Below are 23,901 nucleotides of genomic sequence, written 5' to 3'. Positions count from 1 at the left end.
TTGCTCCTTGGTTTCTCCACACGCTTCTTGCGACCCTGTTGACTATTTTGAATGAAACGCTTGATTGTTCGATGATCACGCTTCAGAAGCTTTGCAATTTTAAGAGTGCTGCATCCCTCTGCAAGATATCTCACTATTTTTGACTTTCTGAGCCTGTCAAGTCCTTCTTTTGACCCATTTTGCCAAAGGAAAGGAAGTTGCCTAATAATTATGCACACCTGATATAGGGTGTTGATGTCATTAGACCACACCCCTTCTCATTACAGAGATGCACATCACCTAATATGCTTAATTGGTAGTAGGCTTTCGAGCCTATACAGCTTGGAGTAAGACAACATGCATAAAGAGGATGATGTGGTCAAAATACCCATTTGCCTAATAATTCTGCACACAGTGTAAATTAAACTTTAATCACATACAGGAGATTCTTGCAGGGTCTAGCAAGCCATAAACATAGCAGGGGATAAGAAAATCTTAATTAAACAGAACTTGCAATAAAAGCCTAAATAGGGCTCTCTTTACAGGAAGTGTTTATGGAAGGCTGTGCAAGTCACATGTAGGGAGGTGTGACTAGGGTTCATTAACAAAGGGATTTAACTCCTAAATGGCAGAGGATTGAGCAGTGAGGCTGCAGGGGCATGTTCTATACACCAAAACTGCTTCATTGAGCTAAAGTTGTTCAGGTGACTATATTGTCCCTTTAATGAAGTGGTCTGGGTGCCAGGTCCCTCTAGGATTAACTCTCTTTTTTTTTTTTTTATGAACATAGCAGTTTCAGAGAAACTACTATGTTTACACTGAGGGTTAATCCAGCCTCCAGAGGCTGTCTCATTGACAGCCGCTAGAGGCGCTTGTGTGCTTCTCACTGTGAAAATCACAGTGAGAAGACGCCAGCGTCCATAGGAAAGCATTGTAAATGCTTTCCTATGCGACTGGCTGAATGCGCGCGCGGCTCCTGCCGCGCATGCGCATTCAGCCGATGACGTCGCGAGGAAGGAGGAGAGGAGGAGGAAAGCTCTCCGCCCGGTGCTGGAGAAAGGTAAGTGTTTAACCCCTTCCTCTCCAGAGCCCGGCGGGAGGGGGACCCTGAGGGTGGGGGCACCCTCAGGGCAACATCGTGCCAGGAAAAAGAGAGTGTTTTCCTGGCACTATAGTGGTCCTTTAAAAATTGATGGCAACAACCCTAATGCCTGTCATGTTTATTCATCACTTTCTGATCTGTGTAGAGAAGTGCTCAATTGCTTCCCCTAATGTAGATGGTTTTCACCTCCCATAATTCTTTGAATGTAACAGATGGCTAAAGAATCATGGGAGTTGTAATTAAGAGTAGCGGACTGTGCTTTGCTACTCATCACCTTTTTTATTGTTGGCTGTCCCTACCCTTACTTGTTGCAGTATTTTACACTATTTCTGCCCCTTTAAATCCTATGGGAAAGGATATGCACTTTTGAAATGGCACTTTGGATGCAGCAGAAGTGCCAAAGTAGTCAAAGTGGCTGCCATTCGACATACGAACACGTGGCGGCAGCCATTTTAATTCAGTCAAACGCGTTCAGCGGTGTTTGGTCGTCGAGTTCATGGAACTCAAAACGGACACGCCACAAATACGGCTGAACTTTACCTTCTCCAACCTTCAACGCTTTGACTGGAGTTGAACGCCGTTCGACAACTCGAACGGCACTTTAACATTGACGGTTTGCACGAACGATTGCCGTTCGTCTGTTTGAACTGACGTTAACATTGGAAATAGACCGGCCGCCCAGCCTAATTCTCTGCAACTGTTTCGGGCATGAAAATGTGCATGCGGTCAGTCAAATAGGACTTCCACAAAACTTTTAAACCCCTGCTCTGATCTGGGTGATTTTTGGATATGTTGTTCACCCAGATGTATAATGGATGGGTGTAGGTTATAGTTTTGGGGTACATCTAGTAATTGGGGGAAAATGTGTGTTTAAACTGTACAGATAATTAAGTTCTCTCTCAAGCTAAGGGCAGGGAATACGTGTACTGTAACCAGCTAGTGATTGGATAATTCTTAATTTTCTGTGGGTGTCTCCCTTGCATGGGAGAACTGCATAAAAGCAGAGTATGTGGCATTAAAAATCAGTTCTGTTCCTGATACGGAGTGTCGTCCAGTATTTGGGAAAAAAAACTGCTATGTTTACAGCTGCAGGGTTAACACTAGATGGACCTGGCACCCAGACCTGAGGTAGTCTGGGTGCCTATAGTGGTCCTTTAAAGATGTTTTGTAAGCTCTCTTGTCATATTAACCAACAAAGTAAAATACAAAGATGGTGAGAGAAAAAAAAGGAACTTTTGACCCCCATTACCTTTCCCTCCTTAAACTGAAGAATATAAAAAATGCCTGTAATTCCTATATCGTTCATGTGTGGAATTCAAATGAAATTTGACAGCCAGCCCTTTAGCCGCAGTGTAAAACAATTCTTGTGTCAAAATGTGCTGTATTGTACACACATTGCAAAATGTATATCTTATTTATTTAAATTGCATGCCCCTCGTGAATGTCACTTAGTGAATTTCCACACTCAGATAGTACAAATGATACCATATTTCGTAGACTACAGATATTAGGGGTCAGGAAGGTTACTTCACTTTAACCCGTGAGGACGGAGTCAATTTTACAAGTTATAATCAAAACAAAACCTGAAATTTCTGCTATAAGTATGTTCAACCATAATTTACCTCTTTCATATTAAAGGGACACTGTAGGCACTCAGACTACTTCAGCTCATTAAGGTGGTCTGGGTGCTGTGTCCCTTTTGCACTTAGTTCTGCAATGTAAAACATTGCAGTTCCAGAGAACTGCAATGTTTACATTGAATCTCCAAGTCTGCCATCTGTGGCTGTCTACCAGACAGCCACTAGAGGGCTTCCAGAATCCAAACTGACTTTTGGTCTGTTATCTGATGCTGGATGTCCTCACGGACCTCCAGCATCAGATTTTCCCCATAGGAAAGCATTGAATAATGTTTTCCTATGGGGAGGTCTAACGCGAGCGGCCATTGCCATGCATGTGCATGTGCATTAGGTCTCCCCCGCCGGCGGGGAGGAGTGTGGGTGGAGATTGACCCAGCGCCGATGGACAGCATCGCTGGATTCAGGTAAGTGGCTGAAGAGGTTTTAACCTTTTTGAACGAGGGAGGGGGCACTCCAGTAGCCTATAGTGCACTCACACACACACACACATATATATATATATATATATATATATATATTTTGTTCAGGAGGAACAGAGCTTTCATTTCACATCAAATATTCACATACGAAATATAATTTAATATGAATAAAATAAAAAAATGTAGTAAATTATTTAACGTTCGTTTTTTACGTTTTTCACAAATAAACTGCCGTTTCACCGATGATGTGTTCAGTAATGTCTTACGAGTACAACAGTAGCCCCCTATGTCCAGGTTTCATAGTGTTTTGGAAAATTACAGGATCAAATAAAAAAAATATCTAATCTGTCAAATTTCAATGTGCAAACACATAAATGGACATGATGCCTTTGATACCGTATGGTAGCCCAGGAATGAGAATTAGCCCCATCCCCTATCATAGCATACCATTTGAATATGTAATGTTGAAATGTAGACAACCCAAGGTATTTAAAATGTCCCGTCTTTTTTAGTAGCTACTTAGTCATAAACGCTGGCCAAAGTTATTGTTCATATAAAGTTTTGGCATTTTTAACACAAAAAACTGCACTTTTACTGATGAGATCATCATTGTAATACATTTTACGGTTTTAAAAAGCTAATATTTGTGTTCAGTTAAGTCTCCCAAGTATAACAGTACCCCCCATATACAGGTTTCTTGGAGTGTTGGAAAGTTACAGTGTTAAATATAATGCTGGTCAATTTCCATTTTTGCACACTGAAATTTGCCAGATTGTTGTTTTTTTCCTCTCTGGACTTTCTGCCTTGATTGTCAGGCAGGTCACTCAAATTGTTATTTATATAATAATAAAAAATTACATAATTATGTAAAAAAATTACATAATTATACATGTAGAATGTAAATATGTGTGTGTGTGTGTGTATAATATATATGTAGCAGAAATGACCACACTCCAAGGTCTTTGTAGAAGTTTTCAAATAAAATGTAACTTTTATTTAATCCATATAAAAAGTCAACGTTACAACCCCCACATGGTGCTTTCATCAGGACAAGAAAATAATTTTCTTGTCCTGATGAAAGCTCCATGTGGGGGCTGAAACGTAGAATTTTTTTTATATGGATTAAATAAAAGTTACATTTTATTTGAAAACTTCTACAAAGACCTTGGAGTGTGGTCATTTCTGCTACATCTACATGATTTTGCTAGACCAGCACCAGGCACCATAGAACATTACCGTGAGTGCCCTTGTTATTTGTAGATCTATAGTACCATATATACTCGAGTATAAGCAGAGTTTTTTTAGCAAATTTTTTGTGCTAAAAAACCCCAACTCGGCTTATACTCAAGTCAATAGTCTGTATTATGGCAATTTGCATTGCCATAATACAGACAATGGGGCTGTGGGGGCTGCAGAGATCTTTCTTACCTCTCCTGCAGCTCCTGTCAGCTCTCTCCTCCTCCGCGCCGTCCGTTCAGCACCTCGGTCAGCTCCCAGTGTAAATCTCGCGAGAGCCGCGGCTCTCGCGAGACTTACACTGGGAGCTGACAGAGGGAGCTGCACGGACGGCGCGGAGGAGGAGAGAGCTGACAGGAGCTGCAGGACAGGTAAGTTACAGCTCTGACAGCCCCCTCTCCCCCCCACTGAACTACCAATGCCACTGGACCACCAGGGAAGGAGAGCCCCCCTCCCTGCCATGTATCAAGCAGGGAGGGGGGCCGAAAAAATAATAATAAGTAATAATAAAAAATAATAATAATACAATAATAATAATAATTAAATTAAATAAATAAAAATAATAATGAATAATAATAAAAAAAAATTTAAATAATAAAAATTAAAATAAAAAAACAAACCCACACCCCACCAAGGCTCTGCAACACACACACACTCACACTGCACTCATACACACACGCTGCACTCATACACTCACTCAATGCACTCACTCACTCACTCAATGCATTCATACACTCACTCACCGCATTCATACACTCACTCACCGCATTCATACACTCACTCACCGCATTCATACACTCACACTGCATTCATACCCTCACACTGCATTCATACCCTCACACTGCATTCATACACTCACACAGCATTCATACACTCACACAGCATTCATACACTCACACTGCATTCATACACTCACACTGCATTCATTATACACACACTGTAAATAAATATTCAATTAATATTTTTTTAGGATCTAATTTTATTTAGAAATTTACCAGTAGCTGCTGCATTTCTCACCCTAGTCTTATACTCGAGTCAATAAGTTTTCCCAGTTTTTTGGGGTAAAATTAGGGGCCTCGGCTTATATTCGGGTCGGCTTATACTCGAGTATATACGGTATATCTATAATTTCTCTGTGTATATTTATGTATTATATGTATATATTTTTTATCATTTACAGTATATATGTATTAAACAAATACACTAGTATGAAACATATACAATATAATATATATATATATATATATATATACACACACACACACATACATACATACACTATATGTTTATATATCATGTAAAAAAAAAAAATATTTTGGGGCTTTACTAATTTTTTTTTTCTTTTTGCAGCATTAGGGGTATTGCCTGACAGCCCAGTCAGTCCCCCTGCAGGCAGATCTATGGCCAGCTAGAGACCATGTGATCGCATTTTAATTTGCCTTGGCTGTCTGACAGTCCCCCAAAAGCGTTTTGCGCAGAGTTGAGTACCGCATAACTCCTATGGCTGAAAGCCATTACAGCCACAACGGATTTAAAGGACCACTATAGGCACCCAGACCACTTCAGCTCAATGAAGTGGTCTGGGTGCCAGGTCCATCTAGGTTTAACCCTGCAGCTGTATGTTTACATATGGGTTGACAGCCGCTAGAGGCGCTTCCGCGCTTCTCACTGTGATTTTCACAGTGAGAAGACGCCAGCGTCCATAGGAAAGCATTGAGAATGCTTTTCTATGAGACTGGCTGAATGCGCGCATGGCTCTTGCCGCGCATGCGCATTCAGCCAGGGACGTCAGAAGAGGGAGGAGAGTCCCAGCACCGAGGGAGCCCGGCGCTGGAAAAAAGTTAAGGAATTAACCCCTTCCTCCCCCTTCAGCGCCACGGGAGTGGGACCCTGAGGGTGGGGGCACCCTCAGGGCACTATAGTGCGTTTTCCTGGCACTATAGTGGTCTTTTAATAGCAATGCTTTTTCCGTCCTTGTCTTCTCTCTTGTATGGTTTGATATGATTTTTTTTTTTTAAAAATATTACATTATTTTTTTGCTAGATAACATCCTGCATTTGAGATGATGTTTAAATTGAGATTTGTTCACGTTTGTCCAGCACGTTTATTCATCACATATGTTTTCAGCACATGTTTTCATTCACTTCACCAGTTTAAACTTCACTATATATAGCTGGGGGACTATACCACCGGCTATTCTTATTATGTATACAACGCACAGATTCACATATCTAATTGTGACTATGGAGATAGATACCCACGATCTAATCACTTGTTTCACTGGTATATTAGCAACTGATAGCACGTCATCACGTTCGAATCACGGCACTTCACATGATCGCGCGTTCACTTCCGGGTACACACGGAGGGATTGAGGGATTTTTTTTTTCTATTGGTGAGTACACTGCTTTTATTTACTATATATTGACTGTATGTATTAAGGTACATTGATCTTGAGGAAGACCCGAACGGGTCGTACAGTGGTGTGGTTTGCCGGGTGCCAATCCATTTAGGGATCTTTGATAAATAACAATATAGAAATGTAGACTGCACTCATGGACTTCAAATATCAAAAAAGGTGTTTTATTCCATTGAACAAATCAATCGACGTTTCGGTCCGCACAGGGACCTTCCTCAGGATGAAATGACACAAATATCAAGTGCAAACAACACTAAATATATATCGATAATAATACATGTAAGTGTCTTTCCTCAGGTGTAACGCATAAAACCCGGAGTTCCCATTTACTCACCACGCATGTGCGGAAGTAGTGTAACTGCCCTTTGACCTGCCTAAGCTACGTCGTGACGCAACGGCGCCGTAACCCCGGCAACGTTGTCATCGTCTCCATAGCTACCATTACGGTCAAAGTTAGTGCAGTGCCGTGTGAATACTATTCATGAATTAAATAAAAAGAGAAAGAAAGTACAGAGTGAAAAGGGATACAGAACCCTAACAAGATTAATGAAAGAAATATACATTATATATAAATTGTCTGCCTGCTGGAAAACTAGTTTCTTTTAAACTCACTGGTTTTATATATAATGTATATTTCTAGGGGGCGGGGCCGGACCGCCGTGCTGATCGGTCGCATGGCGGAGGAGCTCCTGAGAAATCGGGCCTTTGGGCCATAACAAGCAGCCACCCACACCCGCAAACAGCGAGACACTACTCACTCAGATGTGGGAAGGGTAGCGGACCCCGAGATCGGGAGTTGCGGGCCCCCCCATGGGAAGCCCGAGACTTCGGAGGCCGCGGCCTACTCTAGGGGAGGCAGGGTGGACGGCCGCTGCCCTGTCTCCCCACTATTCTGCCTAACGCTGAACTGTTGTGTGCCAGCCGGCCCCTGCACCCCCCCCCCCCCTCTGGGCCGGGGGGGTTATCCCGGTCCACACTGGGGCGCACTCAAACCGACCTGCAAGCTGAACAAAGGGCGCTGAACAAGCAAGGCCCACAGCCCAAGATGGCGGCGACCCAGAGCACCTGCCTAACCACTCCTGCGATATGCCACAACAGCTGTCTGAACAACGGTACAGTGACCTCAGCGGACCCAGACCAAAGGGAGAAGGACACCAAGAAACCCAGCAGGCCCTCTGCAACACGCACCTCCCTAGCCGAGATAATGGCTGGAGGGGACTCATGAATCATCGCCTGTCCAAGCGACACATGCACGGAGTTCCCCACAGCCTGATGCAGACCGGGTAACATGGGAGCTGACTACTCACCTCCTGGCATCTGGGAATAGACTCTCATGGACGAAGCATGCAGCCGCATCTGGCCCCCACCAACTCCTCCCCGCCGGGGCCCACATGGACACATAACAGCAAGACAGCTCTGCCCCAGTGGCCTCACTTAAGCCTGTTTCCCCTCACCCAAGACAACGAGTATACTCACCTTGCCTGTTTGGGACACTTAGCTCCATCACATAAGTAACACCCTAATACATGGTTTATCCTGTTACTGTAATATAAATGTTTACCATAGTTGGGAATGCAATGTCACATGCACATCAATTTGAGCATAACTAAACTTGTCTTACGTTACTTCACTATACAAAAGATCAAACCTACAATACTTACTGTCTAAGCCTGAACCTGTTAATGTTGTATGCTTATCTGCAAACTAGCCTGTAACTACAAACTAAAAATGCGCTACTCTCTATGCCACAGTTTAGCCTGTTTACAAAATCTACTTGTACGCTGTTGTGGTGTCTTTCAATGCCTATGTACCTTCATGCGCAACAAAAATAAAGAATTAAAAAAAAATAAAAAAAAATAATGTATATTTCTTTCTTTAAACTGTGTTTTTATAGCCAGGTAACCCCTCCCACAATTACAGGCTATGCCTTCTATTTGTAGTCGGGGACAATAAGCTGAGTAATAGTATTGTTGGTATAAGTAGGATGTGGTACAATTCGGGTAGGCCTGTAAATAAAGAGGGCAAAAAGTTTAATAGATAAACAGATTAATACGTGTTGATAATACATAACCAATACTTTAAACACCTTCCTCAAATCCCTCTCTAATGTGAGAGATGTTTATAGCGGATTCTTATGTCCCAGTGTTCGATTATATGTACTGGGGTATTACTAGAGGCTGGAAGGTAGTTCCATACTATGAGATGGACTTGCAAAATGCTGAAGAGTCGTGTACGAGTTACGGAAAAGTCTTAACGCATGTAATGCAATTAAAGTTGTGAGTGTATTCTTGTGTGATCCTAAAACAGGCATATAGCCCTGTGAGTGTCTGATAATTGGTCTAGTATGTAGACCTGAAACCATGCTGATTTGGGTGAAGTTATCTCTGTAGGTGGTATGACATAAGTTGTGATATTTGTGAGCTAATTAAAGGATGAGGTGGCCAAAGGGTATGAACACCGCCACGGTATGATAGAATACGTGATGACAAAATGATAGGCCGAAGTGCCCCATGTTGGTAGTGGCCAGAGCTCTGTTATTTGAACGGCAGAGTGTCGGTTGTGCCACAAACGGAACAAGGCCGTGATATGACCTAATGTAGTATAATTCTAATTGTTTTGGTGTAGTGTAAGTAATTTTGGTTTCGTATGGTGTGCTTGGTATCATGTCAGCAAGTGAGATCGAGTCTAATCAACAGCTACCATGAAAGGTAGCCCATATAAGTATGCCTAAACTGTCAGTAGATCCTGTGTGGCAGCTGTATCTGCAATAATAAAGGGGGAATTAACACTGTGGGGAAATGGATGTGGCACCCTGTTCCTAAAAGAAAGAATGAAGAAAACAATTGACAGAGGGGACAGGTCTGTTAGAACATGCGTGACGAGCATGGCAGGGTTAATGTGGCGGATGACAAGGGAGTTGGCGGAGTAGTTCGATAATGTAGTTGCGACCTCACAGTATGGCGTGCATGACAAGATTTAGAGAACCGAGGAGACTGAAGATTCCTATGATAACAAGCCTTCGCCAGCGATTGTCTTCATGCTGCCTGGTACATCGGACTCTGCCTACGGTTAGGCAGTACTTGTCCAATTGAATCCAGTTATATACACCGCAAATTAGACTGCTGGAGGAGGCTACGGAAAACTTGGGATAAAGAACCCCACCAGGGAATAAAGTAGGGCCTTGTGTACTTGTGTGCTTCAGGGCATAGTAAATAGTACTTTTAAGCCAAGTATAACTCGACTAGTGGAAGGGGAGGCTGAGTAATAGAGGTAAAGGCCAGTTGTTGAAGTTAACTTCTAAAAGTCATGGTCTGTAAAAAGGAAAATAGAGCTCATGGTTTGATGTAGCAGAGAAACAGGGAGCAGACGTGGCATAATCCATAAGCAATACTGCAATACCATCATGTATTGTGAGAGCTGTATGCCTAACCCTGGAACATAAAGGTCTTGTAACAGAGGTCCATTTGTCCCTAAAGACGTTAGAACGTATGAGATAGCGTATTTATATAGACTAAGATCAGAACAAACTTGGGCATGTAAAGAAGCATGGTCTATTGCACCTAGTTCAAACTACTGGCTGGACTCTGGGAGATTTGACTTCTTCAGTTTAACGGTAATCGTATAAAGGGGTGAACAGATGTCAGATTTCACGGTTTGCGGTCTGATATGCTGTCTGCAAATTTCAGGGTTGGTAATCATTAATCCTGCTCCTGAGTTGTGACAGGGAATGATATACCTTATGTCTGGACATCAGCAATTGGACTGGTCCAGGATCGCAAGGGACTGGCCTGGCGGAATCCTATTTCTAGGTTGAGATTATGATCTGTATGGGAACTCAGAGATGAAAATCCTGCTGGCATCTATTTATGAGACGTAGTATGAAGTAATAAATAACGTGTAGTTTAACCCTACATCAACTGGCGTCTTGCTTAGTGCCAAATGGCGAAAAAATGTGCTAAACCAGGGATAGGTGAGGCGCTACTAATTTCCAAGTGGCTTTGAGAGACTCGAACAGAGTGGTTGGAATGTTGGCCTCTCGTGACAATTAAGAGCTTCAATACAAGTGGCCATGACAGGTGAGGCCCTGTCTAAAAGAGTGGGGCCGATGGGCGATTACCTCAGTTTGAGGATGGGATTTGGCCTCGCGGGACCTGACTATTGCAATTACGCTGAACCGCAATAGCCTAATAAGAGATGTAAGGATTACATACATAGGGATACTGTAACCTCCTGAGAATATGGCCAGGTGTATGCCACTAAGGAAGGATTGTGAGTAGATTAGCAGAGTGCTCATATGTGGGCAGTATAAGGAATATCAGATGTGTAAAATGATAAGACATGGTTGATAGACGGTTGTAAGTTGAGGTATAGCTGAACGCCTACGCTTGTACCTGGATGATATATAACTTAATGCCAAGACGAGGGGTTGTAAGTGAACATTGTAGCCCACTGAGGACATATGTAGCGGGTTGCAAAGGTCTAGTGAGGGTTTTGCGTAGGGAATATGCATATAAGGCCGAGAGAAGGCCCAATTTGAGTCCTGAGGTACAAGGTGTAACGGATCGTTTCACTCACAAAAGGATAAAAATCGTTTAGGCGATAATCCCCTTTTCCATAGACCAACAGCTACTGCAATCACCAATCTTCCGAACTCCAAACTGTACGAATTCACCAACTCCCGAACTGGAAACACACGAACCCTGGAATCAGCCGAACAGGAAAAGCATACAATCCGTTTACACTCCTGGCAGTCAGCATACAATTCAATTCCCCCAAAAACGAGACGACACATCGGTTTGAGGGTCAAGCAGAATCTGATTTACTGAGGGCTACCTGCCCAGTATTTATGCAGGTCTCCCACCTGGTGGACACTACCCTAAGGGACCAAATGGGAGACTGAAACAGCAGACAGACATGTATCATTTTAGTACATACAGCCACAATACTTTCCCACAATGCATCCTGGCTTCCTCCCCTCTGTCCTGGAAATAATTAGAGAAGTAATTCAATTATCTCCAAGGACAGAGGCAAGACTCCATTATGCACGTGGTGACACAGAAACAGTATATCACTTTAAAATATACAATGGGACAAATGGTACAGAGAATATACACATTTAACATATACCCAGATAGCTCAGGTCTGAGTGCACATTATTAGGTGAATGGCACTCAGACCACACGAATACAGTTTAATTGCCATGGAGCCAAAGTCTTTAATTACACGAACAGGCTCCATGGCATGGCTATCTGGGTTAAAACATTCACATAAAATAAACTACCGAATTTCTATGCATTCGCTCAATCCATACGAATTAGAACCAGGGGCTGGAGGTTCAGCGGTGCCTGCACGTAACCGTGTCCGGGTTTGGTGCATGAAAGCCGGGCAGAACAGCGCTGGCTGCCCGGGGAGCTCCATAACACCGCCATCGTGTGGCGGCTAAGTGTAACCGCGACCACCCAGTAACAATCAATTAAGCTGCGGTTAACCGCAGCTACTGGGTGGTCAATTGCCGGCACACGCTTGTTAAGCCGCGGTTAACCGCGGCTTCAGGGAGGTAGATGGGAGGCACACGCCAGCCTCTGGGTGGCCCATTAACAACGCCGGCCGGCTTCCCATGGCTCTGGGGAGGTTGGTAAACGGCTGTTTGTTCGGTAGATGGAATCTACCGAACTGCTGTGCAGAAAGGGAGAAATAAATCCTTCTGCACAGTGAAATTAACCCTTTAGCTGCCGGTCCATAATCTAAAGGCAGCAGGCGGGCAACCAGGCTCCTCCAGTTCACAGTGGCGAAGTTGTTTCCGCCACACAAGGTGGACCTGAAAATCCTGAAAAACACACATGGAGGGGACCTGGGAGGGCGATTTGTAAGTCGTAGATCAGTTGGGGGGGGTTACTGATTGCTAAGGAGAAGCAATAAAATAGGTGTGAGATATCAGACAGTAGCATACCCTGCGGTGTAACTGACGATGATTGTAAGTCGGCATAGTAAACATATAGGGATTGAAAACACGTTATCTTGATATAATTACCTATCTGCCGAGTCAAATGATCTGATGACCGAAACAGAACTTAATGCCAGGAATCTAGACAGAGACCTCCAGAGTGCTACAATGACATTACTGACATAAGACCGTAATGGACATCAACACTTGAAGGAGACAGAGTAATAGACCTGAACATGCTATAGGCAATAATGACATACACAGAGGAGACAGGGTACAAAACATGTGCTGACAGTGGCAGATAAACATAATGTGAAAGTAACTTGCAGTTACTAGAGTAACCATTTAAAAGTGAGGCATAACGACATAATTAGCACTGCTACAACGGAATTAACCAAAACGGTATGACCAATAAATAAAACCGTGAAACGAAATAAAATTCCTAATCCTGCCACATGAGGCTTAATAAAATTAAAACTTGGTTATAGGAAATAAGATGGTGTGGTGAATTTGGCCGAATATATCTGTAACCAGCATATAACGCCTGAGCGACCGAATGTCGCTGAATGTGGCTTGACTGCAAACAGCCTAGCATAAGGTGTGCAAGTCATGGCCAAATGTGCATTTGAAATTGGCCCGAAATGGCGAGAGAGTACTGAGTGTTCTGTCAGCCAAATGTCGGCCGATAAGACGAATTTTGGCTCTGTGCCAGAGGCCCGAAGGCCTAAACTCACTGTTTACTGCGGCCGATTATGGCCAAATGGGAGACCTCGGAACTACTGACCGCCGACCCGGAAGTAGCCTGCCCATGTGACTAAGGGAGCCAGCCGGAGGATGTGCCGGGGAGCAGGCCACAGAAGGCTTCAGGTCAGGCCCTGCGGGTCAAAGGGGGCCCGCTACGGGATGTTACTGGTGGCAGGAGGCATCAGTTGGGGTCCCCAGCGGGTTGAAGTGAGCTGGCTGCGGGACATTGAGCTGGGAAGCTGCCGGTAGAAGGCCTCGGTTCGGACCCCAGCAGCATTAAGTTGGCTGAGGCAGGCGGTTAGTGGTTGGAGAAGCTGGGTGAGAAGCTGCAGTCTAGGCGACCCGGCGTCTCAGCGGTGATTTGGGAGTGCACAGGTGTGCCTACTGAATCAGACGTTAACGGCCCAGTGAGAGGGGTGGCCTGTGTTTTTATAGCTGGGTAACCCCTCCTACAATTACAGGATACGCCTTCTATATATCATACAAAATATACAATCCAGCGCTCTCACTTATTCACTAAACAATGATATTTAAATTTTACAGATTGTAATGGTGTTATTTAAAGACACCTCACCTAGGCAGGTCCTACTCTAGTATTTATATATTTGGACGTCCAGGCCAACTCCTTGGTTTTGCACCCCTCCCTGTCACAGGTGCCTCATTCCATGACCCTATTTATTTAGCCTTGACTTGCAGAGTCCCAATAAGGAAGTATTTCCCAAGTAAGTGAATTAATCTCATAAGAGCAGGCATTAGGCTGCTAGAGTAGGACCTGCCAAGAATGGGGTACATTGACGTTGTGGCAGGCTTATGCAATATATGATCATATAATGTAATTAAACCCCCCATTATTTTTTGCCCCGGTGAGGTGTTTTTAAATAAAACTATTACAATCTGTAAGATTGTGTATTTTGTATGTTGTATATTTTGGTCCCAGCAGCACCCTATAATGTAGGCATGTTCAGGTTAGTGCAGCCCTCTTGGAGATATATATATATTCAAAAATAATAACTGGACTGCAGGGCTTTTAGTTCTTCTTTTTATTCCAAATTCCCAGTCAGTCAATGTTTTAGCTCCTAAGTGGAGCTTTCATCAGGACAAAAGCTTAGCTTATGAGCTGAAACGTTGACGGATTGCGATTTTGAAATAAAAAGAAGAACTAAAAGTCTTGGAGTGACGGTATTATTTTTGAATTTGTATTATTATGTTACCTGGCACCGGGAATCATACTTTAAAAGTTGAAGTGCAAGGGTTTTGACTTTGTTAAACAAATGTATATATAATTTTTTATTATTTTACTTTTTTTTATATATACATAATTTAAAAATAAATAAATATATATATGTTCCATTTGAAAAAGTCTTTTTGACGAAACGCGTTATGGATATCTAATATTGTGTTCTTTTATATATATTAAAGTATTTTTGGTCATTTTATTGTGCCAATTACCTTTTTTATAGACACAATCTATTTTACCCTGGCTTTTTAGTATTATCTTATTCACCTTTTATTGGTTTTATGTAAAACCTCTGAAATACATCTTTGGAAGTTTTCTGTACCTAAAGAAATCCTTAGGTGGGGATAAATCCACCCACGCTGTCATCACAGAGCAGTTGGTCTGATACTGTCTTGTAAGTACATTCTTTTATTCTTTTATCAATATTACCATACAGTGAGCACTATTGGTTGTCTCTTTTTATCCGAGAATTGGACAACAGTGACGGAGAGGAATCCATTTATATCCCACAAGCGGGGATTAAACCGCTGTATGCGCTTCACCCCAGAGCTGGTTATTAGCTCTGGCAAATGTGAGTTTTATATTATTACTCCTTTACGTCTATACTTGAATTTTACATACTGCACCATTGGTTGTCCTTCTCTCTTTTTATCTTTCATATAAAGTGGATCCACTGCAATAGTAGAAGACCTCATCACTAAAGACCATTTGTAAGGATAATATATTTGGACTTTTGCCTTTTAACTGGACTTTTTATTACTGATTGTGGCGCAGCCTTTTTTATTGTTTTTCTTGTCTTATTTTAAAGGGTTTGAGGGATTCCTTTTAAGGTTGCTGCCTATAAGTTAAGTAAGCGCTGTCTCATTCTTCCATTTTTTCTATATATATATATATATATATATATATGTGTGTGTATTTTATATATAATTATATATCGTCATATTAAAATACACTTAGACATTGTGTATGTGTATGTATATACACACACACACAGATAATATATATAATACATATATATATATATATATATATATATATATATATATATGATCTAGGTATATATAATTTAATTACAAACGGTTTCAGGCATCAAGGGGACTGTCTGTTATTCCAGGCAGGCCCCGTGCAGATACTGCTCTGGACGGCTATTCCGTCCATGTGATCACGACGTCAACGATCAGCCACAGGGGGACTACAGGCTACTCTCCCCCCCCCCCCCCCCCTCCCCACCGCGACTGCCGGCCGGGGATAGGCGGCGATCGTGTAAGTGGGAAAGACGGCGTGGACGTACTATGCCGCTCGCCGGCGTTTAAGACCGGGTCCACAAGAACGGTATAGTACACCCGCAGTCCTTAAGGGGTTAATATTTGAGGTGACCACTTTTTTCCTTCAAAACCATCAATTCTTCTAGGTACACTTTCCCATTGTCAGGGATTTTGTCAGCATATAATCGGGTGCATGATTAAACAATTATACCAGGTAAACTCAACATGATGTCTGTCTGGGATTACATAAAGAGACAGAAACAACTGAGGCTGCCTAAATCCACAGTAGAACTGTGAATAGTTCAAGACGTTAGGAACAATCTACCTGCCAGGTTTCTTTACAAAACTACATGTAGGTGTACCTAGAAGAATTGAAGGTGAACAGTGGGACTAAATAGTAATTTGATTTAGATTTTCTTCTGTTCACTCAGTTGTTTATTCATATTTTCAATTAACTATTAAGATTTCTATTTGTGAAAATGTTTGCACAGTAATGTACATGAATGATTTTTCAAATGAAACTGTATCATAAAATTCAAGGTGACTAGTGGTAAAGTGCATAACTTACTCCTGTGCAATCACCTGGTGTGTTCCTGTTCCTTACTATCCTATTACTTTTAAAGGTCCTTTTTGTTTCTCAACTCTGAATGAACACATCCTGTACTGACCTCTGGAACGCCAATGGACTATAGACTTTGATGCCAGCCCTGGAAGAGCTGATAAAGATTCTGATTTACACTTAGTACAAAACTTTGAATGCCTCCGTTTAGGCTGTGATTAAAAAGTCGGTGTAACTCCACCACCGGCAGTATCATTTGCCGGACCAGATGGAGAGCTTTCAGACTGGCTAATGTTAGTTCTTTGCATATTGGGTGACCACAGTCAGCATGCATAGCATGCAGGCAACAGATGACCAATAGAGCCACATTCCACCCTGCCCACTGCCCAAGTCCTCCCCTCAGCTCATCCTCCCTTGTAGTCCTGCCCCCTGCAGCACTAGATTAAAGGCGAGTTAACCTTAATTTCTTTACTTGTAATTCTTTTACGGAGGAACACTTTTCTATTCTAACTAAAAACTGTTTTATGAAAAGGTTACTCACGCCACCATGACCACTTCTGATTTTCGAAGTGTTCATGATGCTAGAAGTCTGTATATGCAGCATTTCTGCTTGAATCCAGAATAAACTGCACATCTGTGGGCTAGTTACACCCCATGCGTGACTCAGGCAACCGGTAACTTTGTTCCGGTATATCTATAGTAAACTGTATGCAAAAACTCCACCTGTCGTTAGCACTGACTACGCTCCGGCGACTAATGTTACCAGCTTCTACTCTTACAGGCATCTCTGGGAGTGTGCCTGCCTTGATTTCCCAGTCAGGAACGTGGGATATTGGCCCAGCCGAGACAGTGGGGAGCATGTGGAAGTGAAAGGGTTAATGACACCAGACTCCTGGTAAACTGTTGCTAGTCCCAGCAACCACTAAATTAACCCGTGCAATACCTTCTACACCAACTCCCTAGCACACACTTTACTGCCACCACAAAGACTTTAAATCCGGGTGTCTTGGGTTACCCCACACACAGTAGAATTATAAGATCAAGACCTTACTTTACTGATCAGACATATATAAATCAACCCTTTTGTGACATGTTTACCTGAGCTTTCCTCAGGAGAGTGAGCTCATAGCGAACAATGACACAAGCTGATTCAGTAAACATTTAATCTGACAAAAAGGATTCACAGTGCTGGGTACAACAATACAGAAATAAATGACATACAGAAACACAGATAACAAATTGCAAAACAGTCCATAAAATAAAATAGGAGAAAACACAAGAAATTCCTTACATATATAATTCTTGTGGGAGATTCAGATATTACAGGTCTCCTAGTAGTTGTTGAAAAAATAAATCTCTCCCTGGATAGTCCAACATCCTCAATATATACATTTAAAACTAGTTGTTTCTCAGTGGGCAGACCCATGGGTGTATCAAAGGGGTTTGGCATGGCAGTTTATTGCCCACTCCATATTTTCTTAAATTATGTTGTCCTTTGAAGAACTCAGTCAGAGCATATGCACCAATACCTTTTACAATGCCCTATGTCCAGCTCTGGTGATGGTTATCTTAGTAGTTTTATGTGTACTTGACTTTTTCATTTACAATTATTATATTGAAAATTTCTTTCCTTTTGTTCATTTTGAGTATTACATGAGCCTATTATATTTATCTATGTTCAAGCTGAGTTAGGTCTAAATATAATTCTGCAAAAGTTATGTTTATCATATTTCAATATTAAAGTTGCCACACACTTTTGTTTGATTTTCAGGCTTTTAGCTCTGAAAAAATACTCAAGAAAAAACAAAAACTGTAATATCATGAAACAAAACTACCACCTAGCTTTGCATAAGTTACCTTAAACTTGTAACTCACCATTGTTGTAGTTCAGAATCATGCCACCAGAATGTCTTACTTCATCAAACTTGGAAAATATTGCTTGCAACCTAAAAAAACAAACAATTCAATCTCTGAATATTATCATAGCAAAATTGCACTTAATTTTAAAGGGAAAATAACAAATTTCTAGAAATACATGGATAAATGGATACTAAGCACCAAAACAACTTTAGTTTAATGAAGAATGCTCCTGCAATGTTGCCAGAATTCTCTGATGTTTAGGAATTCAATTACTTTGTTTATGAGGCCTCTCGTTTCTCTGAAAAGACTGTGTTTACACTGCTGACTATGTAGGAACAGGCTATATGCCCCAGAACAACGACATTGAGCTGTAATGCGTTTTAGTGACTATAGAGTCCCCTTAAAATATCTGGAGAAATATGCACATTGTATACCAATGCAAAAGTAAAATAACCCCCCCAAAAAAACTTTTTTCTAAACACCAGTGGGATTATAATAAGGATCAATTACCCTTTTTAAGAAACCAAATCATAAGATTCCTCCAAACCTTCAAATAAACCTAAAAAACTAAAATAACTACAGAAATAAAGAGAAAATATGCATAGCGTAATGCTGTTGAAATGTTCAACTTTAGTACAGTTTATGTTACTAAAAATATATACGGTTACAAAATTGTTTATGTGGGTTGTTTTTTTATGCCAAACAAGATTGCATTGTATTGCATGTTTACACAGTGGACCATATCTTCATTATGGAAACACAGGTAGAACACAGCCGATTCCTTTAGTCCGGACCGGTATCAACTGAAACGAGGCTTGGTTTGCTAAAGTGTAATGCAAAACACAGAGTGAGGCATGGAACGTGGAAGTAGACAAGAAGGAACAACTGATAACTGAAAAGAGATTGGTTAATTGCCTCATATGGGCGGGAAAATGGGTATTAAAGGACTTGGGTGTTAAAATTTGTTGGTTTATCGTTGCAGTAATTTTTTTATTTAATGCGGTGTCCCCTAAGGAAGTCTGAGTATTTCAGATGGAATCCGCAGGGCTGGTTTTGTTTTATTTTTCTCCATTTCACCCAGTTTTCTCCATTCACCATCCAGTCCTGTGGATTTCTGAGATTTGGCTGAGCAGAATAATTTATTGGCAATGGTATAATGCTTCATTGTTTTCATACATTTTCTAAGTGCACATATTTATTAAAGAGAAATTGTATTTTAAAGGTGCATACTATGTCTTGTTTCTCTTTAGGTCTATGCGCAAATAGGCTAGAGAACATGTGAATAACGCTGATGTAATACCGTGTTTCTCTGAAAATAAGACCGGGTCTTATATTAATTTTAGTCACAAAAAACACACTAGGGCTTATTTTCAGGGTAGGGCTTATTTATTTACGGTACCGGTATGTACATAGAACCCCCCCTTTAATTAATCCACCCCCCCTTTAATAAATCCACCCCCCCCCTTTAATAAATCCACCCCCCCCCTTTAATAAATCCACCCCCTCTAATTAATCCACCCCCCTTTAATAAATCCACCCCCTCAAATTAATCCACCCCTCTAATTAATCCACCACCCCTTTAATTAATCCACCCCCCTCTAATTAATCCACCCCTCCTTTAATAAATCCACCCCCCTCTAATTAGTCCACCCCCCTCTAATTAGTCCACCCCCCTCTAATTAGTCCACCCCCCTCTAATTAGTCCACCCCCCTCTAATTAGTCCACCCCCCTCTAATTAGTCCACCCCTCTTTTAATAAATCCACCTCCTCTAATTAATTCACCCCCACTTTAATTAATTCACACCCTCTAATTAATCCACCCCTCCTTTAATAAATCCACCCCCTCTAATTAATCCACCCCCCTTTAATAAATCCACCCCTCCTTTAATAAATCCACCCCCTCTAATTAATCCACCCCCCTTTAATAAATCCACCCCTCCTTTAATAAATCCACCCCTCCTTTAATAAATCCACCCCTCCTTTAATAAATCCACCCCTCCTTTAATAAATCCACCCCTCCTTTAATAAATCCACCCCTCCTTTAATAAATCCACCCCTCCTTTAATGAATCCACCCCCTCTAATGAATCCACCCCCCTTTAATAAATCCACCCCCTTTAATAAATCCACCCCTCTAATTAATCCACCCCCCTCTAATTAATCCACCCCTCCTTTAATAAATCCACCCCCTCTAATAAATCCACCCCCTCTAATAAATCCACCCCCTCTAATAAATCCACCCCTCCTTTAATAAATCCACCCCCTCTAATTAATCCACCCCCCTTTAATAAATCCACCCCTCTAATTAATCCACCCCCTCCTTTAATAAATCCACCCCTCTAATTAATCCACCCCCTCTAATTAATCCACCTCCTCTAATTAATCCACCCCCTCTAATTAATCCACCCCCTCTAATTAATCCACCCCCTCTTAATAAATCCACCCCCTCTTAATAAATCCACCCCCTCTAATTAATCCACCCCCCTTTAATTAATTCACCCCCCCCCCTTTAATTAATTAAGTCCCAGACATAAAATACCGGTATCTACTCACAGTTCAAAGAGTCAGACCACTGGGTGCCTCACCGCCCGGAATGGATCCTTCCGCTGAAGATCCGTGAAGGCAGACTGACGGCGCTGCGCACGTAGTCATCACGCTGCGCGATGCCGCGGCCTGCAACGCTCCTCCCCCTCCTCCTCATAGAAGAAGGAAGTCCCGCCGGGCCGCAAAGGTAAAATGCCTAGGTCTTATTTTCGGGGTAGGGCTTATATTGCAGCCCACCCCGAAAATTCAGCTAGGGCTTATTTTCGGGGTAGGTCTTATTTTCGGGGAAACACGGTACCATCTGTGGGAAATATGCCATCTATATATATTATAGTTCTGTGATAGCAATATAAAAACACACGACTATCCCTGTAAACAATTTACATTTTTTTATCACAAAAACATATTTGTTATATATGGAGGATAAGTAAGCATAATATTTCAAATCGGTGACCCTTTAACCCCTTAAGGACGCATGATGGACCCAGTCCGTCATGCTAGGGAAGCACTTAACGATCGTGTGGTTAACGCTCCTCCGGTGTGCCTCGGTATTCAAGGCAGACCGGGAGCACCCGATCGTGCTGTCCCTGCAGCTGTGATCGATCTGACCGGCTGTCAAAACGATCACATGTGTTGCAAGGACTTCAGATCCGCTTTCATGCTCTTCCGGCTTCAGTGTGAAGTGTAGAAAGATGGATCAGTGATGATCCTCTTCACTCTGTAAAAAAAAAATTAAAGTTAAATCCAACCCCCCCTTTCCACTGCTTTAATAAAATTAACCCCTTCCCTGGCAATTGATCACTGACTACAGTGAACAATTGGCAGGGACTACATTTTTCTGTGATCTGATTTTTATTTTATTTTTTTCCCCAAGATTGGTGTTTATGAATACATGCTCATAGGCAACAAGAAATGGACAATAATAGTTGCTTACAGTTGGTTATGTCAAAACTGGTTAAACGTAAGACATAGATAACATTCTACATGGTATTCACACAGGAGAAGCGTGTACACGCGTCTAAAGTGATGATTACAGTGATAAAACGATTTAAGTAAGCGCAACAACACTTATCCAGTTTCTGCATAAAATACAAAGGAAAGGTGGCATAAGCCATCTTCCTTAGCCTAATATATATGTCAGGATGATAAGGCTGTATATAAGTGGTGAGAGCCATACGTGCCCAAACTAGTAAAGTAATGGTGAGACTATGTATTCCTTTACACTTTGACGTTACGAGTTAATGCCTTGGTAGGCCAAGTTGGTAGGTAGTAGCATAGGTTGATAAAACTTCATAGTTAGGCGTATTGACTTAAATCCTTTTTCCGCACCTTCAGGAACTCAGTGAGGAGTCGTCCCCTGAAATGCCTCCCAGCTCCGGCCACACGCTTGGTTCCGCAGTGCTTCACTCGCGGCCAGCGGTACACCGCTGCTCCACACTGTCTGGCTCCACAGGGCTCGCTGCGTTGGAAACAAATCTCTCCAGGCCCCCCCATCAAACCTAGAGGCTGAGGACAACGTGCCTCCAGTGGGTGGACGTTCCAGGAGGCTCCTTCGGCAGGTCTGCAATCCCCCAGGGCTTATGGTCGACATTTTGCAGCCCTTTACAGCACGTGAGTGCGTCTTTTTGTACCGTAATTTCCAGGCATAGAGTGATGGGTGTTCGCACCCCATAGATATGGCGGGAGGAGGGGAGATCGCCATCCTTGGCTGTGACTCAGGTTGCGGTCAAAGCTTCAGCTGGCCGGGACAACCCCCACCATCCAGGAGACGGGGACCAAGCCGCTATTTGCTGCCAGTTTCATGCCCCACAGGGCTACAGGGAGCAGCCACAGGCACATTTAGGAGTAGGCCGGCATACTCCACCGTTGCTGTATATCGTGGCTTCGGAGTAAAGCCTGGAGATAGGCCTGACACGTCGGCAGGCTTGATATTCCTGTGTTACAGTGTCCCAGCCGGGATCTCCTGGTCGCAGATGGGTTCCCACAGGTATAGGTAGCAGTAGTTAGTGGTTTTGCTGGGCACTTTTGGCCATAAATCACAGTTTTTAGAGAGCGGAGACAGGAGCTGAGATACTGTGATCTGATTTTTTTTTTAACCCCTGAGGGTTAACATTTTTTTTTTTTATCTCTTAAGGGGTTCAATTGATTTAATTAATTTACATATTTTAAAATTATATATTTTGCTAGTTGGGGTGGGTGGAAGTTATGGGAAATTGGGGGATTTACGGTTAGTGCTGCTTACTGCTAGTTAGGGGTAACGGTAACAATTTTTTTTATTCTTTATAAATTTATAAAAAAGTTTCACGAAAGTTTTAAAAAGTTTAAAAATAGTTAATATGTAAACAACGTTTAAAAACAGGTTTTAAAAAGTAAACAAAGTTTACAAAAGTTAAAAAATACATTTAAAAATGCTCATTACCACTACACCTGGAACAAACTAGCGAAAAAATGATCCCACGCTAAGGTTCAAAATATGCCTTTTGAATGACCCTGGGGTGTATTCTTTAATAAACATTAAGTGTTTGTGGGGAAGTTTCAATAACCAACCAGCTAAACTACTCCAAAATGAAACATGGACACAGCATAAAACTTCAAAGTTAGATTTAAAAAAAAAATAAAAAAAAAATGAATGGCTGCGTCTCAAATGTGCCCCTTCAACATCCACATATACCTGGCAAATGTGCATACGGGGGCATTGTTGTACTCAGACGACATAGCTGAGCAACATATGAAATATTATACAGTCATAGCAAGTCATAGTAAGCCCTTAAGGGGTAAATGGGTGGTAGTATGCCACCTGATTGATGAGCTCAGCCAATCAAATGTTTCCCATAAGAAAAGCATTGGGAAGCTAAAGCGCATGCTTGACAAAACACTGCACCAATCAGATGATCTCTATGCGCCAAATTTCCCTCTGCTAATTATACAGAAGCACCTCTAATGGCTGTCAGTGTGT

At 42.1% G+C, this 23,901-nt stretch overlaps 1 protein-coding gene across 30 annotated transcripts in view; it reads right to left on the bottom strand.

The window, feature by feature from the left end:
• Positions 1–23,901, bottom strand: part of CLASP2 (cytoplasmic linker associated protein 2) — a 266,936-nt gene that overhangs the window by 188,130 nt on the left and 54,905 nt on the right. For all 30 annotated transcript variants that reach the window (XM_063451964.1, XM_063451965.1, XM_063451983.1 and 27 more), the window contains exon 8: positions 18,417–18,487. In XM_063451964.1, coding sequence (XP_063308034.1) covers positions 18,417–18,487 — 71 coding nt within the window. The remainder of the gene's footprint in view (positions 1–18,416; positions 18,488–23,901) is intronic.

The sequence above is a fragment of the Pelobates fuscus genome, chromosome 4 (assembly GCF_036172605.1).
Source record: "Pelobates fuscus isolate aPelFus1 chromosome 4, aPelFus1.pri, whole genome shotgun sequence".
Lineage (NCBI taxonomy): Eukaryota > Metazoa > Chordata > Amphibia > Anura > Pelobatidae > Pelobates > Pelobates fuscus.
The sequence above is the reverse complement of the archived record's forward strand: the minus strand, read 5'-3'. Positions and strand labels throughout refer to the sequence as shown.